The sequence below is a fragment of the Danio rerio genome, chromosome 18, assembly GCF_049306965.1.
Source record: "Danio rerio strain Tuebingen ecotype United States chromosome 18, GRCz12tu, whole genome shotgun sequence".
Lineage (NCBI taxonomy): Eukaryota > Metazoa > Chordata > Actinopteri > Cypriniformes > Danionidae > Danio > Danio rerio.
The window spans coordinates 766,042-792,500 of NC_133193.1; the positions used below are offsets into that span (position 1 = coordinate 766,042).

The following is a 26,459-nucleotide window of genomic DNA, read 5'->3' on the forward strand; positions in this document are numbered from 1 at the left end:
GCTTTATAAACATTATAAAGCTAGTTTGGCATGCTGTCCCGGGAGAGAGCCCTGAGCTTATTAGATCCTTGAGCCCAGGGCTCCCTCCCGTTTGCAGGGTGAAAGGGGAGTTTGAGCTCAGGTAGATCTGGAGAACTCCCCTGCTGTAGTAGCTCATGAACAGAAAGTGATCACTCTGAAGAGATAACTAATGACTAGCAGCACGTCTATGGTGCTGATGTGGATTAGTCAATGAACTTAAGCTGGATGTTTCTGGATGGTGGGAGGAACCCGGGGGAAACCCACGTGAGCATGGGGAGAATGTGTAAACTCTGCATAGAAACGTTGGCTGGCTTAGTAAGGACTAGAGCCAGTGACGTTCTTGCTGTGAGGCAACAGTGCTAACCACTGGGCCACCGTGCCGCCCATCTAGGCAAGGAGGAGGAGTAGGGGTGGAAGGGGGGATTCTTCAAAAGGAAGATGGCAGTGATATGGAGCTGAGGGTGTTTATAGTGGCTGAGGAATCGTCTGATTGGTCAATCATAGATTGGATAATGCAGGACCGGCTGTGATCAATCATAAGCACGTGATCCTCTCCACATTAGTTTATAAATAAACTGCACTTTATGCATAAATCTAATCCGCATCATTGTACAGAAACACAGCTAATGGTAAGGAGAGTTTTCCTGCAGATTTTACCGTGGTGTTGCAGATCTTGTGCTGCACCGGGGCTCCAGGGCAGGAGGTGTCTGGCAGGGGTTCATGCTCTTCTGTGTTTCTCTGTGTGTTTCTGCGGTGTGTCCTGAAACTCTGCTGTCTAAACACTGATGCTGATCGTGTGGTTTTGTGTCGGGACGTCCGGCTGGAGTCTCTCTGTAATGGACTGACGAATGAAATCCTGCCGTATCCGTACATCCCTGGACTGATGCGGCTCGTGTTCACTTTCCTTCAGCAGGTGGAGAAAATACACATATAATAAGAGGAATGCAGTCCAGCATACATTGAAGACATGCTTTTCTTACTAAGGGTTTCTGTGTCAAATGAAGTGAGTTTTTTATTAAAGCAAGCAAAATAAACTATTTAAAAAAAAATGTTATTTCAAAGCAAAAACAAGATTACTTTGCTTGTTTTAATGAAAAGTCTCACTTTATTTTGACTCATTATTTTTGTAAACAAGACTATATTTTTTGCTTGTCTAGAAAACGCTTCTTGATTTAAGATTTTTTAGATATTTGGACTAGAAATAAGACTAAAACTCAAGAAGAAAACAATTTTTGGCTGTGTTTTATTATCAATTAATTCAACAGTGATAAAATACATTTTTAAATTGATATACAGTGAAGATGAAGACAAAAGTATGACATTTTAAGAAATATTTCTCAATCTAAAAGTGAGGTTTAACAAAGCAAGGAAATTTCTCAGTATTTTCTATTAAACATAGACTATATACATTTACTGGCCACTTTATTAGGTACATCTTACTAGTGCCAGGTTGGACCCTGTTTTGCCTTCAGAACTGCCTTAATCCTTCATGTCAGAGTTTCAACAAGCTGCTGGAAATATTCCTCAGAGATTTTGCTCCATATTGTCATGATAGCATCACACAGTTGCTGCAGATTTGTCGGCTGTACATCCATGATGCCAATCTCCCGTTCCACCACATCCCAAAGCTGCTGTATTGGATTGAGCTCTGGTCACTGTGGAGGCCATTTGAGTACAGTGAACTCATCGTCATGTTCAAGAAACCAGTCTGAGATGATTGAGCTTCATGACATGCTGCGTTATCCTGCTGGAAGTAGCCATCAGAAGATGGAGACACTGTGCTCATAAAGGGATGGACATGGTCAGCAGCAATACTCAGGTAGGCTGTGGCGTTGATGCTCAATTGGTACTAATGGACCCAAAGAAAATCTCCCCCACACCATTACACCACCACCACCAGCCTGAACCGCTGATACAAGGCAGGATGATCCATGCTTTCATGCTGTTGAGCCGAGCATCCGAATGTGTGAGCAGAAATGGAGACTCATCAGAGCAGCAACGTTTCTCCAATCTTCTATTGTCCAGTTTTGGTGAGTCTGTGTGAATTGTAGCCTCAGTTTCCTGTTCTTAGCTGACAGGAGCGGCACCCGGTGTGCTCTTCTGCTGCTGTAGCCCATCCGCCTCAAGGTTGGCCGTGTTGTGTGTTCAGAGATGCTCTTCTGCAGAGCTCGGTTGTAGCGAGTGCTTATTTGAGTTACTGTTGCCTTTCTATCAGCTGGAACCAGTCTGGCCATTCTCCTCTGACCTCTGACCTTATCAACAAGGCATTTGCGCCCACAGAACTGCCGCTCTCTGGATATTTCCTCTTTGTTGGAGCATTCTCTGTAAACCCTAGAGATGGTTGTGCGTGAAAATCCCAGTAGATCAGCAGTTTCTGAAATACTCAGAGCAGCCCGTCTGGCAGCAACAACCATGCCACGATCAAAGTCTCTTAAATCCCCTTTCTTCCCCATTCTGATGCTCGCTCTGAACTGCAGCAGATCCTCTTGACCATGTCTACATGCCGAAATGCAGTGAGCTGCTGCCCTGTGATTGGCTGATTAGATTTTTGCATATACGAGCAGTTGGACAGGTGTACCTAATAAAGTGGCCGGTTAGTGTATATACTGTATATGTGTGTGTGTTGTAGATGCTCCACACCTTCGTCCAGATCTGCTGCCGCTGTCTCGTCTTGGATGCTCCTGTGCAGGTGTGTGTGTGTTTTCTGCCACCGCCGCTGCTGATGTGTTACGCTGCACACACACTCGGCTCTGTCCCTGAACACCTCCACCACAGGAGTGTGAACATTCACCCCATGAACCCCAGGAGCTCCACCAGCTGAGCGTCGCTCTGTCTGAACCACCAGACCCCACCTGAGTGTGTGTGTGTGTGTGTGTGTGTGTGTGAATATGAGGAAACAAATTACAGTCAATATTACAGCAGGTGCGTCCCAAATCACACACTTGTGCACTCTTATTAGTGCATTCATCATACTCTAATTCAATATGTTTAAATATCTGGATGATGCACTTGTACTAGTGTATAATGTTGAACACTTAAAGCAGAGGGGCTGATGATGAAGGGGAGGGGCTGATGATAAAGGGGGAGGAGCCACTGATAAAGAAGAGGGGCTACTGATGAAGGAGAGGACCTGATGGTGAGAGGGAGGAGCTACTGATGATGAAGAGGAGGGGCTGATGATGATGATGATGATAAGGGGGAGGGGCTGATGATGAAGGGGAGGAGCTGATTGTGAAAGGGAGGAGCTACTGATGATGAAGGGGAGGAGCTTCTGATAAAGAGGAGGGGTTTATGATGATGAAGTGGATGGGCTAATGATGAAGGGGAGGAACTACTGATGATGAAGTGAAGAAGGTACTGATGAAGGGGAGGGGTCAATGATGATGAAGTAGATGGGCTAATGATGAAGGGGAGGAGCTACTGATGATGAAGGGAATGGGCTAATGATGAAGAGGATGAGCTAATGATGATGAAGGGAATGGGCTAATAATGAAGGGGAGGAGCTACTGGTAATTAAGGGAATGGGCTAATGATGAAGGGGAGGAGCTAATGATGATAAAGGGAAGGAGCTACTGATAAAGGGGAGGGGCTAATGATGATGACGTAGATGGGCTAATGATGAAGGAGAGGAGCTACTGACGATGAAGAGGAGGAGCTAGTGATAAAGGGGAGGGACAAATGATTATGAAGTGGATGGGCTAATGGTGAAAAGGAGGAGCTACTGATGATGAAGTGAAGAAGCCACTGATGAAGGGGAGGGGTCAATGATGATGAAGTAGATGGGCTAATGGTGAAGGGGAGGAGCTACTGGTGATGAAGGTGAGAAACAACTGATGATGAAGGGGAGGAGCTACTGATGGTGAAGGGAAGGAGCTACTGGTGATAAAGAGAATTGGCTAATAATGAAGGGGAGGAGTTACTGATGATGAAGAGGAGGAGCTACTGATAAAGAGGAGGGACAAATGATGATGAAGTGGATGGGCTAATGGTGAAGGGGAGGAGCTACTGATGATGAAGGTGAGGAGCTAATGATGATGAAGGGGAGGAGCTAATGATGATGAAGAGAATGGGCTAATAATGAAGGGGAGGAGCTACTGATGATGAAGGGGAGGGGCTAATGATGATGAAGGGAATGGGCTAATGATGAAGGGGAGGAGCTACTGATGATGATGGGGAGGAGCTAATGATGATGAAGAGAAGGAGCTACTGATAAAGGGGAGGGGCTAATGATGATGATGTAGATGGGCTAATGATGAAGGGGAGAAGCTACTGACGATGAAGAGGAGGAGCTACTAATAAAGGGGAGGGACAAATGATGATGAAGTGGATGGGCTAATGATGAAGGGGAGGAGCTACTGATGATGAAGTGAAGAAGCCACTGATGAAGGGGAGGGGTCAATGATGATGAAGGGGAGAAACAACTGATGATGAAGGGGAGGAGCTACTGATGGTGAAGGGAAGTAGCTACTGGTGATAAAGAGAATTGGCTAATAATGAAGGGGAGGAGTTACTGATGATGAAGTAGATTAATAAGAAATATTTAGGATTGGTATTTACTTTAATTACCCCTGTCATTAATTAGTGAGGCACAAATGTAAATTTAAACACTTGTTGCTGCTAATAAACACTGACATTACCTGAAACATCAGATTTATTTGTTTTTCTGCCTCAGTTTAATCTTACCCTCCTCTGGTTGTGTGCTTGATGACACATAAAGATCTGCCACAAGACCACAGCGACACTGCAAACACACCACAGGAGACTGTGTTCATTTATTTGGTGATAATATAGTAAAATCCTCATACTGCCAATTGTATTGAGCTCCTCACCTGGTGATCAGAGCTGCTCTCATACTGAAGACTGAAGAGCTGCACCTATACACACACATACAGTATGTACATGTGTACACACATATACACACACACACACGATGCATGCGTATATACATACACGAATGTGCATACATAGGTGCACACACGTACACTCATATACATATGCACAGTACACATGCATGTATATAATCATGCACATATGCACATTCTCATACACACACGCATATATACACACACATATGTACACGTGCATTTATACATACATGTGCATACATGAATGCTTACATGCAGGCACATATAAAAACACAGTATACACACTCACACATGTACACACATATGTACACACACATGCGCGCGCGCACACACACACACTTTTGCATATGGTCAGATGTCACTCAAGTTCAAACTAATATTGTACTGGTTTTAGAGCTCAATTAACATTTGACCTGACCTCTGACCCCTGGAATTTATTATTTAGTACTTCTCAGAAAAGCATTGCTCTGATAAATGCAACATGTTTACTTAAAGACTATGAAAATATGATTCCAATCATTTGTAAACAAACAAAGTTGATGGCAAAATAGTGTGCGTTAATTATGCTGTAAAACCTGGTAAAAGGAAGTAGTGTGGTAAAGCACAGTAATGGCACGGTAAAGAGCGCCAGAGTGCAGTAATAGTGCGTTAATTTTCTGTAACGCGCAGTAAGTGCAGTAAAAGCTGCGGTAAAGCGCAGAAATAGAGTGGTAAAGTGCAGTAATATTATCATAAACCGCATAAATAGCGCTTTAATGTTGTGAAACAGGGTAAAGAGAAGTAATAGTGTGGTAAACCGTGGTAATAGCGCATTAATTATGCGGTAAAGCGCAGTAATGTGAGTGTTATAGCATGTTGAAGTACAGTGTTAGTATGGTAAAGTGCAGTAAAGTGAGGTAATAGTCCAGTACCCGTTGAGCTCCAACTGCTCTAATGGTGAAAGTGTGGACGGACCGTGACGCGTCGCAATTCAACGCGTTTAATAATCCAGCGGTTCACGCGTCGCTCATTTGCAGTAATATCCATCATTATTGTTGTTCAGCCGCTGCTTTTACTCCAGTATTAGTTTCTCCGTCAAGAGAGCATCCGTGAGGGGTTGAAGAGTCGCTGATTGAAGAAGCGCGTGCGCCGGCGCGCGTCCCCGACTCCTGAGCGCGCGCCCGAAATCTGCTTACACATATTCACATCACACTACTTTAACATTTCACAGCTCCTACATGCTAAAGGTGCCCTCACAAGTGTGCGTAAACAGTGTACACTACATTCACATACTGTGTTGTTGGTCTTAGTACCGTGGTAAAGCAGAGTAATACTGTGTTTATTAAGCTGTAATAATTCATCTGACTGCTCAGTTCAGTTAATATGAAACATCAGACACGTTACACTCATTTAACATCAGTGAACATGAAGCTCCTCAGCATTTAATTTATTTGTTCATTTTTCATTCACTTAATAATTTATTAGTTACCTTTATATTTATTAATCTAATTTGTCTATTTATATAGTAATTATTCAACTTAATCATACATTAATCTACTAATTAATTTATCAATCTATTTATGTATCTATCTCTTGTTCTCATTGTTTTAAAACATTAAAAAGACAATGTGTATGTTCAATTCTGCCTGTAATATTTTCAATCAATAAAAACAGTTTTCTCTTGCCAAATTAAAATCAAACTTTATTTATTTTTAAGAATTAATACAAAACAAGGGACAGAGGGTGTGTTTCCACTGAGACATTCATTATAGAGAAACAACAGGCATTTCACACCAGCACTCCTGCATTAATACACACCGCAGTGTTTCAGCAGAGGACTCTCCTGCGCACAGAGGCTGAGAATTAAGTGTTAAAAATCCCAGAAAATCTGCAAAAATCTGATATATTATTACAATTTAAAGGAGCTGCTGTCTAGGTAAATACATAGTAAGTTGTAATTTATTTATGTGATATACATCTGAATTTCCTGCATCACCACTGCAGTCTTCAGAGTCACATGATCATTCAGAAATCACTATATGATGATGATTAATGAGCGAGATGTTGATTTTATTGGTATAAATTCAATTATTGGTATAAATTATTGGTATAAATACCAATAATTTATACCATATTATTGGTATAAATTCAAGAGAAAAAGTAACATATATAGAAATTTATTTATATATATATAGTATTATGATTATCTTGATTGACAGTTTTATCTCCATATTTATTGATAGAACACGTCTGACTGGTATTAGAGATATGAATGATGGTCTGGAGGATCATGAACACTGATGACTGCAGTAATGATGCTGTAAACGCAGATCTACACTGCAGATATGAGCGACTCTTGACTGTATGCTCATATACAGAACAGCTCTATTCAATTGTTATGATGAATATTTCATATCTGTGCTGAATTTCTGAACAGCAGCAATGATCTGAAGACTCAAACACGAGAAGAGAAGAACACAGCTGTGAGGAGGAGGAGTCTGTGTGTGTGTGTGTGTGTGTGTGTGTGTGTGTGTGTGTGTGTGTGTTTGAGAGAGCTTCTGCAGGCTGCTCTGTCTGTATGTGTGTGTGTGTGTGTGTTTGTGTGTGTGTGTGTGTGTGTGAGCCTTTGCAGGCTGTTGTGTCTCTCTGTGTGTGTGTGTGTGTGTGTCTGTGTGTGTGGTCAGTGTGTGAGTGTGTGTGGCCCATGTGTGTGTGCAGTCTCTTCAGGCTGTTGTTTACTGTATGTGTGTGTGTGTATCTGTGTCTCTGTGTGCGCGTGTGTGTGTGTTTGTGTGAGAGCTTCTGCAGGCTGCTCTGTCTGTATGTGTGTGTGTGTGTAAGTGAGTGTATGTGTGTGTGTGTGCGTGAGTCTCTGCAGGCTGTTGTGTCTGTATGTGTGTGTGTCTGTGTCTGTGTCTGTGTGTGTCTGTGTATGTGTGTGTGTGTGTGTGTGTGTGTGGTCAGTGTGTGTGCGTGAGTCTCTGCATGTGTGTGTGTGTGTGTGTGGTCAGTGTGTGTGCCTGTATGTGTGTGTGTGTCTCTGTGTGTGTGTGTGTGTGGTCAGTGTGTGTGCGTGAGTCTCTGCAGGCTGTTGTGTCTGTATGTGTGTGTGTGTGTGTGTGAGTCTCTGCAGGCTGTTATGTCTGTATGTATGTGTGTGTGTGTGTGTGTGTGTGTGTGTCTGTGTGTGTGTGTGTGTGTGTGTGTGTGTGTGTGCGTGAGTCTCTGCAGGCTGTTGTGTCTGTATGTGTGTTTGTGTCTCTGTGTGTGTGTGTGTGTGTGTGTGTGTGTGTGGTTAGTGTGTGTGTGTGTCTCTGCAGGCTGTTGTGTCTGTATGTGTGTGTGTGTCTCTGTGTGTGTGTGTGTGTGTGTGTGTGTCTCTGTGTTCTTGTTTTTATATCCCGGTGGGGACTTAAACCTGACTGCACACAGCCTCATGGGGACTCATGTCACCGTGGGGACCTAAATTGAGGTCCCCACGGGCAAAGCCTCACTAGACCCTCCCAAATAGTGTTAGGACACACCCCATGCATTTTCTCTAATGTCCTCTTGGGGATCATTTTCAAGAGAATATTCTGTGTGACTGTGTATCTATGCGCCCCTGGGGGTCACACAGAATATTGCAGTCCCCACCACGTCATTGTTCTGGAAAAGTGTGTCACTTTGTCTCCACTCTATAGCGCCCCCTTACTTGTCTTCAATTATTACATTAACTGTTGATGGACCAGCATAAAAACTATTTAATACATTATATTACAAGGCATCAACTGATTAGAATATATTAGATATGTTAAAAATTATGCTCTTTATTCAATTTATTGTAGATCTAACAACAGATTCCAAATATCCATTATGTGTTCAGGATATAAATATCCATTATTGATAAATAAATCAAAAGGAGTATAGCCAGTATTTCACTCTTGTATTAATACATTACCAGTTAAGGTTAAAATATTTTAGTGTGGTTTATTGTAATACTCAGTTCATATGCAATGGTATTACTCTATGCATCTATATTTAAAAAACTAAAGTTTGGCTTTGCCTAGATTAGCCTACATTTTATTAAAATAAACACAGGGTTTATTTCTTCCTTCAGACTTTAATGAGAAAATCACTATTGACTGTAAATGAGAACACAGAGAAGAGACTTGTGTCCTTATGGAGACCTATAGCCAGGTTAGCTTGGAAGAATAAATGATGCGAGAACACAGAACATAAACAGAATATACCTGGCCCGGCTGAACCATGTTACTAATAAACATGGGTCAAAAAATTAAGTTTTGACCTACTGTTAGGTTGAATTGGTCGGCTACAGTAGGCTACATCTGTCTTTGTGAAGTTTAAGCATGTGAACAATGTGAAATAAATAGATCTGAATAAAGTTTAAAAACCTGTTCCAGCATCAAGACAGGGCTGCCATAGGGAATGAGCAAGTATAGGGGCAATGGCTGATTCAAGCATGCTATAGTGTCTGCGTTACACAAGGAGCAGCAAAAAGGCCAAAGTGCAGGACCGGTCATCACAGTACACAAGTTTTAGCTTAGTCCTTTTAGCAGAGCTGTCAATGGATATAGCATCTGCTTCAAGAGGGCCAGTACTTCTTACATCAGGTGCCTGGACATGATGGGCTTCTGCCATAAACATAGCAGCACATTGACTTCTGTGATTCCAAATGTTAAATGTCTACAGGGACCAAATCGTTATGGTTTTTTACCCTCACAAGGGTTACATAAATCCTGGAAATAATGAACAATGTCTCTTTATCACAATAGTCTATGGGAATTTACATGTACAGTAGATTTACATACATAAAACATTTTATTTCTAAGTTAAGGATTTCTGTATATTCTTTCAAGAATTATGGGAGTATTAAATTATGGAAGACACTTTTATGCCATCCTAAAGGTGGATCTAGCTTAAGAGAAGGCAGTAGCAACAGAAGTGCTGACATGGTTTCAGACCTTGTTTAGAACATTACAACTAAGTGTGAAAAGAGAGATAGTTTGCTTTCATTTTAAGGATGCCGTTAATGAGCTTCAAAATTAATACAGACTGTTTCTCAGGACATCAAGGAGAACAACAGCTCTGAATCACTTTCTGTTCTGTTTTACACCTTTCATTTCAATCACTTCTAAGTATCTAAGTAAACTGTGCATTTAAATAACACAATAATAACAGTAAACAACTTCAGTTACTTCTGGTGTTGTGTTGAAATAATTTGAAACTAGCAGGAAGAATCAGGTTCATGGACCTACAGTATGAGGCCATCTTTAGATGTCAGCTCTCTCCCTCCACACAGTAAAGTGTAGATAGGATACAAGGCCGGCCGGAACTGCAAATACACATCAATACAGAAGCATTTTTTATGACACTGTATAACAATAATTTATATTTTTACAGTACTGTGACGGTTAGGGTGGTTGTAGACATTAATGAAATACTATTTATTGGGTAATTTAATAGATAATATAAATCATATTCGTTAACTTCCGGCCACAAACGTATCTGATCCAGCAACAACCCCTACACACTCTTGCTTCACTCGCTCTGCTGCTAGACTCTCTTTAAGAGCAGTGTAGGTGCTGTGAGGCTCTCTGGAGCTACCATCACGTAAGCTATTATACCTGCTCAGGAATATTCCCACAAACCATTTCATTTTGCCACACTTTCTATTAGATAGGCCTGTGATGTGCTGGTATCAGTAGTTGAAGATGAACAAACCATTTTAAGGGCCTTGCATTTATTTAGGCCTGTTTGCCTTAAAGAATACCATAAAGATGTAGTTAGATGGTATTACATGCTCATATTAAATTGACTGGACATATTAAAGAGTTTTGATAATGATGTTCAGATAAGTTGCAATAAACAGTAGTTTATTCCCTTTTAATAATAAAGTAATGGATGTATGTAGGTGTGCATGGTCAATGCATCACATCTAATACATTTATCTGGTCCAAAATGTTAAATTACCAAATGTTGGTATTATAATAAAACATAATGGACACATAATGGCAGTTTATTCCGCTATGGCGACCCCAATCAGGGACTAAACATGAATGAATGAATGGAAACATAATAAAACACATGTTGTATTATTTACACCCTGACAGCAGGATTGAATGCCTTTATTTATTACAAGTGTTTGTAATAGTTCATGAATTTTTTTTTTGTGAATTCTTTAATAGTTCTAAATGGGATCCATTTATTTATGTGTTGTCAGAATACAGCATTTAATAATAAGGGGGTTCTTTGTATCTTAATTATAACTTTTTTTCGTTAAGCTATTAAAATTCCCTTATACCATAATGCATTTATTTAGTTAGAGCAAATATGTTCGGGTAATAAGCTGAATAATTTCCAGTAAAAGTTCGACTGACACATTAGAGCTGTCAGTGCTGGATTGCTGCTGAAGGCCATCCGCTGTGTATGCATGCGCCAGACCGCGGTTCAGTCGGCGACCCGCGCTAAAGCAGCGCGGGAGAGTGTGTGACATTACACGTGACCGGAGATTTTGCGTCCCCACCGCGACCATCCCCTCCCCCCCACACACACACCTGCGACACAGCAGGACAGGGTCAGAGAGGATGCTGTGAGTAAAGGCGCGAAGACGTCAACATGTCTGAAGGACAGGTAAGTTTATGATTTGTACGATCACTTCAATATATGCGAATGTTTATGTTTATGTATTGTTTGCAACTATATTATATCATAAAAATCGCGTTATTTTATGTATCAAGCGCTTTTGATAATCGGCATAATCTCGAAGCTGCTTTGCAGAAAGTACAGATTAATGTATCAAACTGACAATAATATTAGTTAGGGTAACTTTAACTGTAACGTTAAAGTTAGTTTCTTACGATCGCGTTTTAAGCCAAACGTTGGAATTGCTAAGAGATTTTGCAATTTAACTGTACATTAAACGTTTACTGTATTTGCGTACATTTACGTATAATCTTCGTTTACTTTTGAAATATTGTTTGAATTCATGTTCTTGCCAGACTGCATATTTTTACCAAGATGTTTTGATCATTTTTGTTATTGTTAACGTTAGCGACCTGCACGTGCAGCAGGCCTCTGGCCAGGCAAAATCTATTTACTTTTATCCACAAAAATAGGAATGTTGTTCTTCAGTAATGCAAGAGACAATTTAAATTAATTCAGTACAATATTTCTAGTTTTTATAAGGGAGTTTTCTAGATTAAAAAAATGCGAATTTTCAGTCAAATGTCATGAATATGTCTAGTCTTATTTCACAGTGTTAAATATTTAATTATTGTCAAATTATACTACAGTATTGCAGTTGTAATGACAGTATAAGGTAATGTTAGAGCATGATGTTTGACTGATTATCACACTTGTGCTTGCAGGACGATAAAAGTGACAGATGCTCTGGATGCACAGGTAACGTTAAGATCATGAATTGTCCTGTTAGCTAGTACTCAAAATAATCCTTACATATAAGAATCATACTCCACTTTTTGAGCCAGACTAACCTGAGTTTAACTTTGTTAGAGCACAACCTTTAAATAAAAGAAATATCCAGCATAATCGTGCATTATTTTAATGGTTAACTAAACATAGACATTATTTTTTAAGTGTTCTGTGTGTTGTTGAAAAGGCTTTAGCTAAGTCTTCTGGATTTGTTATCCTATAGTGATATTTATTTTAAGGGTTTTAGAACTGTAACTAGTACAAGGAAACAAACCAAAAATGTATTGAAGTTTTACTGAAATGAATGTTTTACTTTAGTATGAACAGCCATATTGGCATTGTTCATTGTCAACCTGAATAACATTCCTGTCATCTGTGACAGAATTTGCAGTGGATGAGGTGACAGCTTGTGCTAAAGAAGAGACAAAGGTAAGCAGCCACTAGTGATTCATAGAACTGTATTTTTCAACATCTAAACTCTCCAAAGCCATCACAAGTCATTAGCCGCATTTCTATGGAGCTAGATTTGTTTTTTTATTATTCAATCAAAAATATTTAGTTTTAAAGTAAAATTAAGTATGTTGTAATTAAAGAATTAAAGATTTCAAATAAAAAACACGTTTATTTAAAAAACTTATGTCAATGATAATAAAATATTTTGGATTGCAAAAATAAACACTTGTCCTATTATGCAGTTACCACAATTTTCATTGCATACTCATTAATTTTACTCTCTTTTCTGCTGTCTTTTATTGCACATCTAGAATCTTTGCTTGCAGGTTGAAATATTTTGCTTGTGAGTTGAAAAGTTTTGAACCCTTGAATGCCGGGGTTAATTTTGTGTCTTTATTACTCAAACAAACATATGAAGTTTGACCAAAAGTAGGTAAAATGCAATTAAAAAATTAAAGATTTTAAATAATAAAAAAACATTTATTTAAAAAAATTCACACTACAAAAAATAAACTATTGCCATGTTATGCGGTTACCACCAGATTAATGCACTGTGTGCTCATTTATTTTGCTTTCGGTTTTGTTTCACTTTTTGCGAATCTAAAATTTTTGCTTTTGAGTTGAAAAGTTTTGCGAGTTGAAAACTGCAGCTCAGTGGGCGGGATCTTCTGAAACACCTTATTCTATTAGTCATCTTGATTGAGGTCACAGATTGGCCAGGCCCATTACATTTTCGCACGGTTGGAATGGACTGCCTTGCCTTCTGTGACAGGAGCGAGCTATGGCGAGCAGCAGGTCTTCTTCAAGGTAGGTTAACTGAAACTGTATAATAACTTGTGTATTACCATACATATTTCCCATCTAAATATGTTACGACTGCTAGTATTAAACTCTGTCTAGTCAGATTAGCTGTAAGTCCACCAATATAATCTGGATGCAGATGCGATGGAGAACACAGTTGTGCACGTCTCAGCTGTGCACATACTTTTGAACACATGTATTGTTTTATTTATATATATATATATATATATATATATATATATATATATATATATATATATATATATATATATATATCTTATATCTCTAATATATATATATATATATATCTTGCACATATTTCATCTAATGTTAGTCAATCGAGAGTATTCATCAATATCACTGACTAGACAGAGTTTAGGAAAATGTGGATGGTAATATACAAGTTATTATACTTATCTTGAAGAAGACCTGTTGCTCGCTCTGGTCACTAAAGGAGTCCAGTACAATCGCGTGAAAACGCTATATATATATACATGAGATGGACTGTAAACTCATTTTTAAAAGGTAGATTTAGGTCGCTGCCACGATTTTATGTTAAATTATAGCTGACAGGCATTTTTTAACATCCCTACTACTACTGTATTATTACTTAAACCGTATACCGTATAAAAAATACGTATATGTTGGCAAATGCACTACTAAATAAATGTATCTTCTACACATATCTTCCACATAAAAATATAATTTATACAGACACATGCTATAGTGCTTTACTATACTGCAGTAAAGTGTATTATACCATTTATGTAACAGTATTTTTGTTATTAAAAGCTACAGCTGGGAAATATTTTAGCTGAATTAATAAAATAAAATAAAACATTTATATTTCTTCAATGCAAAATAAATTCCAGAAAGGGAAACAATAAATGTATAAAAAAATACATTTAAAATCACTTGTAAAAAGTCAAAATCTACTATTGTCGAAATCCGACACAATTCCAGAAAATAATTCAACACACATCAGGTGGTGATTGATGAGTTTAGTGAATAAATGTCTGGTCAGTCAGTGCAGATGTTGATGTCTAAGTAGACAATGCAGATGGAGACGCCTGTGGAATCATTGTGGATGTTGATTCGTTGATTTAAGACAGTGTAGATGTGGACATCGCAGGAGTCAAAGCAGATGTTTTACGACCGCTAAGACTGAGTGATCAACCTGTAAGGATAAATTGAAGAAACAGATGAGAAAATTGTTCTGATTAATGTAATATTTATAATCCACATATCTCTCGTGTCTATGTATTGTTGTTTTATAAATACATTTATTAATTTACAACTGATTTATACCAGTTCCTTTAAAGACCAAATATTTGCAATAATGCCTAAACAAATTATATAGCGAAGATCACCTGCAAACTGCCCTGTTACTTTTCAAAACGACTTTAACATTGTATATTGTGTTACTAACATTTGCAAACTCTTTACTAACATGGTTTATCACTCAGTAACTGAGCATTTTTTAAGGAAATCAGAAAGCTTATTATGAAGTGTGCACCTCTCCAACGTTAATTCTTTACTAACATAATTGTTCTTAATATATATATATATATATATATATATATATATATCTCCAGTAAAATCATTAATTACTGCTTTGTAATAAACCCAAAGATGTTAGTAACACATCAGTTATAATGTTGGGTTAGTGGTAAGTCAGTTTACAAATGTAGCGTGTTGAAGTAGTGCACATTTTACAACAATGTTCCTAATTCCCTCAACTAATGCTTTGCTAGAGATAAATCATGTTAGTAAAAAGTCTACAAACATGAATGACATGCCTGTTGAAGAATGTGAGCTGTTCAGTATTTGCTGCATTAAGTAACATTACTATTTGTATAAGTTTCCGTTAACAAAAATGTAGTATTACTGAATAAATGCTGTTTATTTAGTTATGTTATCTAGTAGGGATGTAACGGTATTGTAAATACCGTCATACCGCAATATTAATTTTTTCGATATTACCGAAGTCGCATGACTCGGTAAAACTATAGGTCTCCTGAGAAAATTTGCTCAGGCGAATGAAGCGAACGGGACGTAGCTGAAACTTCATTTCCCATCAGCCCCGGCGTGGCCATAATCCTTTGCGGTCTGTTGTCGCTACAGATCCAGTAATGCGGAAATGGAGTGTGCTGCTAGTAGCGGAGATGAAAAAAAGATGGAAATGATCGAACCTAAAGCAGGTGTTGTCGCCGCGCGCGTGCTGAATAGCGGTGCTGTCGCGCGCGTTCTGATCAGCTGTGTTGTGGCGCGCGTATTGTAAAGCGCCGAGGGGGGGTTGAGCGCGCATATTCAAGAGAGGTGTTGTCGCGCGCCTACTGAAGGGCTGGATTGGACGGAGGGTGTGTCGCGTCGCGGGGGCACTTTTGATCGTTTTGGAAGGGCATTTTCTATCCAAGACTAAAAAGGGCATGTGCACTGCACAGGTTGAGCCCTATGTTTGCACGTGCCTGCAAGTTGGGGAATACGACTAATAAAAGTCATGGGGACTGCAGAAACACAGCACACTGTTCAGATTGATTCAGACATTGACTTGTACCGCAAAGAGACCTCTATCTCACTCATGATTTGTCTTCTCAAGTGGGGGAAAGACAATGCACAATGTTACCCCACTGCTGTCAACCTGGGCCAAGTCATATCTCTCTTGTTCCAGAAACCTCAGTCCCAAATGAGAGGGTTTTTTTCTGTTGCAGGGGACATTGTAAATGCCCAGAGATACCAGCTTTTACCAGATTATAATTATATGATAATTTTCCTTTAAACCCATCTCTATCTAAGTGAGTGAATGATTAAATGTTGAATGTGATGAGTTTTCAACAATACTAAATTGAAACTTTATTTTTTTACATGGTTTAATATTTTTTTGTTATTAAAATTGAAGTTAGTGTTTCAAAGCTTACAGATAGATGGCTAATTTGTATGTCATTGACACTTTTGGCACTTTTTTTGGAGTATTTTCAAAAGTTTTTTTTTTCCTGTAAATGATTCAATAAATACCGTACCGTGACATTCATACCGAGGTATTACCGAACCGTGAAATTCTGATACCGTTACATCCCTATTATCTAGTCAGTGAACAAATACATTATTGTATTTGTCCATAAACATTGGCTAATTACATCAAGCTGTTAATATAAGCAGATACAATAGAACATGACTAAGTTAACAAAGTTTATGCTAAACAAACTCGTTCACCATCATTTTTTAACTTATGCATTAATATGTTTAGTTAACATTAACAAAGATTAATTATTGCTTAACAGATATCCTGTTCATAATTAATTCAAGTTAACTAATGTATGAACTAACATTTATATGCGAAACGAAATATACTAAATAAATATTTGTCACGTTTGTAATGAAATATACATACACTGAGTTACTACATTTTCTAACAGTGGAGAATAAATATGATGCTCCAGTTCAAAGAGACAGTAGCTTTTGTCTGGAAACTAACTGAAGATTAATGGTTGCCGAGAATGTATCCCAGTCTGTTTGCAGACCTACTGTACACCTGGCCATCATCTACAGACAAAAAGCCTGACTTTAATGGTACATCAATGTATATTTTCCAAAATACACTGGCCTTGCGTTGTCCTTTACAACTGTACAGTACTGATGGCCGACAGCTAATGTTAGTTTATCGAGAGAATTCAAAAATATCACTGACTAGACAGAGTTTAATACTAGCAGTCGTAACATATTTAGATGGGAAATATGTATGGTAATACACAAGTTATTATACTTTACTTTATATAGTTTCAGTTAACCTACCTTGAAGAAGACCTGCTGCTCGCCATAGCTCGCTCCTGTCACAGAAGGCACGGCAGTCCATTCCAACCGCGCGAAAATGTAATGGGCGAGGCCAATCTGTGACCTCAATCAAGATGACTAATAGAATAAGGTGTTTCAGAAGATTCCGCCCACTGAGCTGCAGTTTTCAACTCGCAAAACTTTTCAACTCAAAAGCAAAAATTTTAGATTCGCAAAAAGTGAAACAAAACCGAAAGCAAAATAAATGAGCACACAGTGCATTAATCTGGTGGTAACCGCATAACATGGCAATAGTTTATTTTTTGTAGTGTGAATTTTTTTAAATAAATGTTTTTTTATTATTTAAAATCTTTAATTTTTTAATTGCATTCTACCTACTTTTGGTCAAACTTCATATGTTTGTTTGAGTAATAAAGATACAAAATTAACCCCGGCATTCAAGGGTTCAAAACTTTTCAACTCACAAGCAAAATATTTCAACCTGCAAGCAAAGATTCTAGATGTGCAATAAAAGACAGCAGAAAAGAGAGCAAAATTAATGAGTATGCAATGAAAATTGTGGTAACAGCATAATAGGACAAGTGTTTATTTTTGCAATCCAAAATATTTTATTATCATTGACATAAGTTTTTTAAATAAACGTGTTTTTTATTTGAAATCTTTAATTCTTTAATTACAACATACTTAATTTTACTTTAAAACTAAATATTTTTGATTGAATAATAAAGAAACAAATCTAGCTCCATACATTTCCACTGTTGGGCTAGTGCGAGCCAGGGCTTTTATCGGGCCGGGCTGAGCCAATAGTCCGAGAGCTTGAGCAGTGAGGCTGAAATTATGTCGCGTTTCCACTGTCAGGCCAGTGACTTGCAGTGCAGAATGCAAACCTATTAAATGCATTAAGTGATGTATACGCATAGGCCTATGTATATTTATTCATTATATTAGTTTACTTGCTGGCCGACTGCTGGCATCGTGCATCGAGTGGTCTCGCCACTAACAGAGGGATGACCGAGCGCACCAGCCATAATATAAAACAAGAAGAAGGTAGTTTCTCTTTCGCTCACCCAAAAATGCTCTGTTTGCACGATTTGATTAATATCATCATCTCCAAATACTTTATAAATAATATTTCAAAACTCCTCCATTGTTTATTGTTTTTAGAAAATATCTTTTTTTCCAGATAGGCCTTTGTAAAATGAAAGTTAAAAATGGCTTGAAACCGTTTAATTTATTTGTATTATATATACCTAAATTGATATAGCTTTTATTTTATAATGGTTTATTTATTTAATGTTTTTATTATATACAATATTTCTTTAAATTAATTTAATATAGCTTAGGCTATTTTGTCTAGATGTAATATGATATTATTGTGTTGAGTTGATACGTAATTTGTACGTAACAGCAGCAACGTATGTACGTAACATATTTTATATTATCTCCAAAATAAATATACCCAGCCGTTCACAGCATCTGCAGAGCAGTGAAGTGAGCACTCGTTCGTCGATCTCTCACACACACATACACGCATTTAAATATTTTTTATGTGAAGGCGTATACAAAAACTTTAAATGAGGAACGCGAGAAAATTTCTTTTTTGATTTCAAAGTGTCAAACAAAGGTTAGTTGTGTTAAATGATTCAATTTGATTGGTGAGTCTTATGTTAAGTATGATTTGTGTTTTCACCATGCCATCAAAACTTGTTATTTTCAGTTTGCAGTGCTCTAGTCAGCAATTGGCCCCCAAATTTGGTAGTGTGTTAGCATGCACTAGAGCACCTGTGCCAGATTTCAGCACTGTGTTTAGTATGCAGTCTAGACAGTGAGCCACAGTTATAGTTTACCCCAAAAATTGTATTTGTTTTCTATTTACTTAGCCTCAAAAGGTTAAAAACACAGTTTTTTCTTTTTAGCACAAAATAAGATATATATTTTTAAAATGTTACAAACTGGTAGCCTGTCATGACTACCAGCGATTCAGTGGCTGCAGATATACACATAATTTTAAGATGTCGTTGGTCTTGTCACTTCTGATTTCTAACTTGTGGCTTTTATTTGTAGCTTAACAAGAAAATACTTGGTTATGCTTCAGAAGAATCTTCATCAAGATCAGATATCAGTGAGGATGATTACGTGCCAGATACTGAAGAGTCTGACAGTAACACTTCAGAAAAAGTAGAGAGTTTAGTAAAAAAGATAAGTAATAATAAGAAAAAGGTAAAGTCAACTTCAAATGTTTTACTGCCTATTCTGCTTCAAACCATTCAGTAAAATCGCACGTCACCTAGAGTCTAAACATAAAGATAAGCCAGAGGTGGCAAGAGCGATTGCTTTTCCGAAAGGCTCTAAAGAGCGAAAAATACAGCTGAGTTTGTTAAGGAATAAGGGGAACCGATGTCATAACGCTCAGGTACTCAGTGAAGGAAGAGGAACGGTGATTCCTAAACAACAATCCACTGCACCAGTAAATGCAAGTGATTATTTGCACTGCATTAACTGTTCAGCGTATCTGAAGAGAAAATCGCTATGGCGGCATATGCAAAGATGCCAGCTGAGCCAGAAAATTAACAAAATGAAGCCAGGGAAAACTCGTGTTCAGTCACTTTGCTCATATGCTGAACCTGTTCCAGACAGTATAAGTGAAAGGTTTTGGAAAATGGTGCTTGATATGCATGACGATGAGATAACCCATGTTGTCCGCAAAGAGAAAATCATACTGAAATTAGGGCAACATCTCTTCAATAAGCATGGCCATGATGTTACGAAGCATGAATACATCAGGCAAAAAATGCGTGAAACTGGACGTCTTGTCCTCGAAGGGAAAAAAAATGGTAAGCTGAAGGAGGTGTCTGATTTCTTTATTCCAGCTAATTTCCCTTATGTTATTCAAGCAGTTCACAGTGTAGCTGGCTTGAACGAAGAGACAAGCACATTTAAAACACCATCTTTAGCACTGAAGTTAGGGCACAACCTCAAGAAGATGGCCAGCATTATTGAGTGTGATGCCATGATGGCAGATGATAAGAATAGTCTTAGCAACGTGCAAGCCTTCAAGCAAATATGTGACACTAAATGGAGTGAGTGTGTGTCATCCCAGGCCCTTCGTAATTTGAGTGAAGTTAAATGGAACTGTCCACAGCTTCTTCCGTTTGCGGAAGATGTGAAGAAAATGCATCAGTATCTTGACTGCCAAAGTAAGGCATATCAAGCAAGACTTGAGGAAGAACAAAGTATGAAGCACTGGGCAGAACTTGCCAAAGTCACGCTTTGTCAGGTGATACTATTTAATCGAAGAAGGGAAGGAGAGGTGTCTAAGATGTCACTTAATTCGTTTACATTAAGGGACACATCCTCAACTCATCCGGATGTTGAGCTTGCTCTGTCCGATCTAGAGAAGTCACTTTGTAGTCATTTTCAAAGAATCGAAGTCCGAGGAAAACGTGGCAGAAAAGTCCCCATTTTGCTCACTCCTAATATGGTCGTCTCAATGGAGTTGTTGGTGAAGACTCGCCGCAGCTGTGATGTGCCAGATGAGAACGTCTTTATGTTCGGAAGACCCCAAGCTCTCACTTTCTTCAGAGGATCTGACGTCATTCGTAACATAGCAAAAAGCTGTGGAGCAAAGCACCCCGAGGCATTGTCCTCCACCAAACTGCGAAAGCACATGGCCACTATGTCTAAGGTGCTAAACTTAAAAGAGAATGAAATGGATAACCTCGCAGATTTTTTAGGGCATGACATCAGGGTCCACAGGCAATATTACAGACTTCCTGAAGGCACATTGCAGCTAGCAAAAATTAGCAAAGTCTTGATGGCCATGGAACGAGGACAGCTTTCACAGTTTAAAGGACAGAATTTGGATGAAATCCAGATTGATCCCCAAGGTAAAGTATTCCTGGGTTATTACCGGGAACACCAGCATTAGTTATAGACAATTGTTGAATGTTATTCAAAAGTTGTTGCCTAATAATTTTGTCTGTTATAGAGAAACTTTTGCTAGACAGTGATGGATCCGAGTCTGAAAATGAGATTGAGTCAACTGGAAATGGTGCCTCACCTTCAAATTCAGCAGGTACTGTATGTGTAATGTGTGTTATTTGTTTTGTGCTTAGCAAGGAATAATGACCACAAACATAGTAAAATAAAAGCAAATGTATGGTTTATTGTCATGTATTGTCAGTGTTAAGGCTTGTACCTGTCATGGAAGAAAAGTGAAATGAAACTCAGTATTAAATCATGTTTGCTACTCTCCATAATAATGTCCTCCTGCTGACATTGTTGTTGCTGTTGTGTTTATCATACAGCTCTTAGTGTTTAGACACCTGTGAAAAATGCAGCTCCACAGTCATCTTTCCTCTGTGCATTATCTTCATTGCATGAAAGTGAAAGTGTGTTCGCCTAAACATGGAGGAAATCACTTCTGCTGTTTACACACATCATTCACTTTTCTTTTCAGCTTGCTTTTAGTCCCGAAAAAAAACATTAAGGACAACATATTCTTAAAGCACACAGCACAATAAGTGACAATTAAAATTATTATTTTAAACATTCTCATTAGTAATGATCTTATTAAATTCTCAATGTTCTTCAACTGAAAGGAAATGATGGGAAAGGTGGAAAATGGTACACATTACTTGGGAAAAAAAACTGGGTGTCATTGCTGTAGTCATGCACACAGTGAGACTGGAGACAGGATAAATCAAGAGACCAGGGGCCTCATGTACGAAGACTTGCGTGGAAATCATACTAAAACACAGAAAAAAAATTCAGATGTATGAAACACTGCGTACGCTAAATCTTGCGCATATTCTGTTTGTACATCTGAATGAACGTGAAACTGAGCGCAACATGCACGAGCACAAAACCCCTCCCTGCCTCCTCCCCCGTATGAATATGCTAATGACTCTACTTTGGCAAAACCCAACGAAAAAGTAACGGCAAAATGAAGCAAAAAAAGGAACTTTGAACAGAATGTGAATGTGAGGTGCTGTTTTCGGAGGTAGACCAGAGAAAAACTGTTTTATTTGCAAGTTTGTCCTCCAGAATTAATAACAAAAGAAAAAAATAGAGTGGGAGAGTTTAGCTGATGCGGTTAACAAAGTTAGGTCTGAACATCGCACTGAGTGGAGCAGGTAATCATTATTGGCCTGTTGCTTATTTTAGAGTCTTTGTGTGCAGGTAGTGGTATTAATCTAGGAGAACACAAAAAACAATGAGACCAGGACACAAAGAACCAACAACAGCAAACAGGTAAGTAGCAATGGGTGAGTCAGGTAAGTTCATTGGTGTGAACCGTAGATCAAACTCTGGGTAAGAGCAGAGTGACTGTTAATAAAAGGAACTGATGAGGGAGCGCAGAGGTGCGATAAAAATGTAAGCAGGGGATTTTGATCGGATTGATTAGGATTCAGGTGGGGAAGGTGGCTGTGGTGACTGCCTGAGATTACAGTCTTCTCCAGAGGAGGCTCCTGATACCCTTATGTGATGTTGGGTACGGATGGAGCTGATAACATCTTTGGCCACTGGCATCCACTGTGCCACCAATACCAAGCTTGCAGGAGCCAGAGGGTCTTCTACTGCCTCAGAGGGTCTTCTACTGCCCTGGTTTGTAGGCAAAGATGTTATAAGACCGCTGTGATGTGCTGGCACTATTTGGCCAAGTTAAGGGAGTTAATCAGGATGTCTTCAATATAGACAATAACAAAACAATGGAGGAACTCACAAAACACCTTGCATAATGAAAGATGGCTGGGAAGATGGAGAGTACATACAGCATGACCTGGTACTTGCAGTACCAAAAGGGTTGACGAAAGCTGTCTTTTACATCTTCCAGTCGGTAAGTAAGGCAACTGGACTACCTGGGAGTTCAGTGTGTGGTATTTAATGCTCTTCATCTGCTTCAGAACGCAGCAGCACGAGTGGTCTTTAATGAAGCTAAAAGAGCACATGTCACTCCACTGCTCATCTGTTTGCACTGGCTGCCAGTTGCTGCTCGCATCAAATTCAAAGCTCTGATGTTTGCCTACAAAGTGACTTCTGGCTTTGCCCCTTCTTATCTGCTCTCACTCCTGCAGATCTATGTGCCCTCCAGAAACTTGCGTTCTGTGAATGAACGTCGCCTCGTGGTTCCATCCCAAAGAGGAAAGAAATCACTTTCCCGAACTCTCGCATTCAATCTGCCCAGTGGGTGGAATGAACTCCCTAACTGCATCAGAACGGCAGAGTCACTCGCTGTCATCAAGAAACGACTAAAAACTCAACTATTTAGTCTCCACTTCCCTTCCTAATCTGCAATTGCCTCTCTGGCTCCTCCACTAATAAAAAAAAATTACTAATGTTTTTGCTTCTTATACTTTCTTTACAGACCTGAAACTTGCCTACAGCACTTATTCACTGTTGCTCTTATAGTTGTGTAAGTTGCTTCCTTGTCCTCATTTGTAAGTCGCTTTGGATAAAAGCATCTGCTAAATGACTAAATGTAAAATGTAAATGTAATGCAATAATGGAGACTTCCATTGTTTTTGCCCACAAAGAAGAACCTGGAAGCAGGCAGTGAGATTGATGATCAAGTCCTCCACACACTCATCCATAGCCTTGTGCTCTAGGCAGCAGCTGGATAGTGCAGTCCCATGTCTGATGAGATGGAAGATAAGGGGTTGCCCATTTACTAAAGACCTCCTGTAATGCAGAATACTCTGATGCGACCACTGACATGATTTGGGTATCAGGATTCAACACTGGACGTGGGGCTTGATGAGGCAGTCTATGAATAAATGTCCAGGGGCAGTGCAGAATAAACATACTTCAGCAGGTAGGTGGCATTCAGCTTCTGTGCTTGAGACGTGGGTAAGGTACACTTGCAAGAGATCTGGTACCGGAGTACAGGCAGCATAGGAGGCAAGCTCGTGAGTGGCGTTGGAGATATGGCAAGCAGATAGTGATTGGAATAGGCAATAGGCAGACACCATTACTCAATGGTGTTGTACATCATAATAGCAGAACGAATGTTTGGGTTCAAGCTTTGTTGATAGGTTCTAATGAGCACGGTCTCGTTCCACCCACTAGCTACTGTCAAAGTCTGGTGAGTGAAATTGCCATTGGTGGATGAACCTGGGTGGAAACAGAATAAATGTTTGGAGGTCGAGAGTGCTTCTGTGGCCATACTGAAAGCTTTGAAGGATTGGTTAGCGAAATGAACAAATGTGTTGACAATAACAGGTAAGTAGCAATGGGTAAGTGCAGAGTAATTGGTTATAAAGGAAACTGATGAGGGGTGTAATTAATCAGTTATTAGGGAACTGTGGTCAGGTGTACTGGGATTCAGGTTGGGGAGGTGGCTGTGACAACGGTCTGATATTGGTATTTAAGAGTTATTATTGAAAAATCTTGTGCTAAAAGAGATGTATTGTTTTTCAGAGAAATCAAAGAAGTCTGCTGAGGTTGGACAACACCAAGAACCATCCAAAGGTAATGAGATTTAAATAAAAAAGATGCTTTAAAAACTTCTGACGTTGTTATAATTGTGAATAAAATTCATTCTGTGCACTGCTTTTATGATTTGCCCTTTACTTGCTTTCATTATTTTTCTATTCTATATGTTCTATATTATATATTTTTATATCCTGAGGATGAAGTGAAAATATGTTTTCGACTGCTAATATTTTCTTAAATACATGTGTGACAAATTTACTGCTAATTTACTTAGTAGGTATTCTGTGCCATTACTGAATAATGTTCTCAGTTGTACTCGTATGTTTGTAGGAGGCAAGAATCCTAAAAAACTGCAGCCGACTAGCAAGGACTTGCCGGAACCGCACAGAACAAAGAGTAAGCTGTTTTTTAAAATGTCTTCTGAAATAAGTTGCCCTTTCTGTTTTTCTTCTAAAGTTTATTCATGTACATGCAAGGTAGACGTCACAAACGGATTTCCTTCTAGTCATTATCCATGAATTCAATCAATACTGCCTGCTTCATACTGCGGGCACTTTTATATAGGGGCAGCTGTAATATTACATATACTGTTTAATTAAAGCCTTAAATCATGTTGTTGACTCACAAAGTTGATGCAGAATCACAAAAAAAGTGCTGCATTTGCAGGTACAGTACAGTAAAAAAGTCATAATTAGTCATTTTTTAGCTACTGCTTTTGATCTGTCAAACCTTAGAATCGTATGTAAATGTGGTTTTCTTTGCAGCTGCTTAACTGATTTGAATGTAAACAAATAAAAATCAGTTTCTGAAATTATCTGATTTTTGATAGCATAACATATTCGTTAGCATATGAAAAGTGGCCTGCATGCAGAAGCTCACAAATAACTATTAACTAAAAGTTTTAGACATCTTGCTGTAATTTACGAGAATAGTTAAACTTACATGGTGACTAATTGCAAGCATTTTTTTCCTTTTATTGCTGGGTGATGTAAACATGACAGATTTTCAGCCATCAACTAAATTTTAGCAAAAATGTGTATACAACTTTAAAAACAATGAGACACACTAAAGACCAGGAATTAGTTTTATTTGGTCTTTAAGTCTTTTTTTCACTAATTATGTTTTAAATTTTATTCAGGATCTTCACAAAACGAGCGAAGAAGGTGGTCTTTGGAGGAGATCAAGGCCGTGGAGAAGACAATGATGGAATTCATAATGTCTGGAAAGGTTCCTGGTAAAGCCTAGTGCATGAACTGTATCGAAAGTTCCCCAGCAGCACTTCAAAATAGAAGTTGGGAGGGGGTGAAATTTTATGTAAAAAATCGCATTGATTCCCTAAAGAAAAAGTTGTGAAAGGTAAGGACCTTCATCTAATTATTTTTTTCGTGTTTGCCGGAAGAAAGAAAATATATTACTTAAAAAAATGTGAAAGGTAGGTGAAAGGGCCTTCACCACTGTTTTTTTTTCATGATTGTTGAAAGCAACAAGTTTGATTTCGTTAAAGCAAAAAAATGTAAAACGGCCTTCACCAGTTTTGTCTTTGTTAAAGGCAACATGTATGTGAATCTTGTTTAAGCAAACTCAACATGCATCTGCTTAAAGAGCAGTATACTAAAACGTTCAAGTTAACATTTAAATAAATGTTTAAAACACTAAAACACTTCCGAGTTGTATTGAGTTTTT

The 26,459-nt window shown here is 38.6% G+C and overlaps 2 protein-coding genes across 4 annotated transcripts in view; one reads left to right on the plus strand and one right to left on the minus strand.

Annotated features, from left to right (window-relative positions):
• thsd4 (thrombospondin type 1 domain containing 4) overlaps positions 1-6,042 on the minus strand; it is a 59,559-nt gene extending 53,517 nt beyond the window's left edge. The window contains exons 1-5 of one of the 2 annotated variants that reach the window (XR_012394117.1): positions 5,798-6,042; positions 4,851-4,895; positions 4,705-4,762; positions 2,662-2,873; positions 679-925 (exon numbers count right to left, since the gene is read on the minus strand). Coding sequence is in view for 1 of the 2 variants with exons in the window: in XM_073930103.1 (XP_073786204.1) it covers positions 679-925; positions 2,662-2,873; positions 4,705-4,762; positions 4,851-4,873 (540 nt within the window). In the remaining variant the exon portion in view is untranslated. The remainder of the gene's footprint in view (positions 1-678; positions 926-2,661; positions 2,874-4,704; positions 4,763-4,850; positions 4,896-5,797) is intronic. The other variant, XM_073930103.1, reaches the window with a different exon arrangement.
• Positions 6,043-11,442: 5,400 nt separating this feature from the next.
• LOC141378779 (uncharacterized) overlaps positions 11,443-26,459 on the plus strand; it is a 15,501-nt gene continuing 484 nt past the window's right edge. Inside the window, exons 1-8 of one of the 2 annotated variants that reach the window (XM_073930111.1) lie at positions 11,443-11,495; positions 12,233-12,266; positions 12,679-12,725; positions 19,407-21,229; positions 21,331-21,417; positions 24,762-24,812; positions 25,107-25,172; positions 25,915-26,459. The exon at positions 25,915-26,459 is cut by the window's right edge and continues 484 nt beyond it. In XM_073930111.1, the coding sequence (XP_073786212.1) occupies positions 19,579-21,229; positions 21,331-21,417; positions 24,762-24,812; positions 25,107-25,172; positions 25,915-26,021 (1,962 nt within the window). In that variant the 5' untranslated portion in view covers positions 11,443-11,495; positions 12,233-12,266; positions 12,679-12,725; positions 19,407-19,578 and the 3' untranslated portion in view covers positions 26,022-26,459. The remainder of the gene's footprint in view (positions 11,496-12,232; positions 12,267-12,678; positions 12,726-19,406; positions 21,230-21,330; positions 21,418-24,761; positions 24,813-25,106; positions 25,173-25,914) is intronic. The other variant, XM_073930112.1, reaches the window with a different exon arrangement.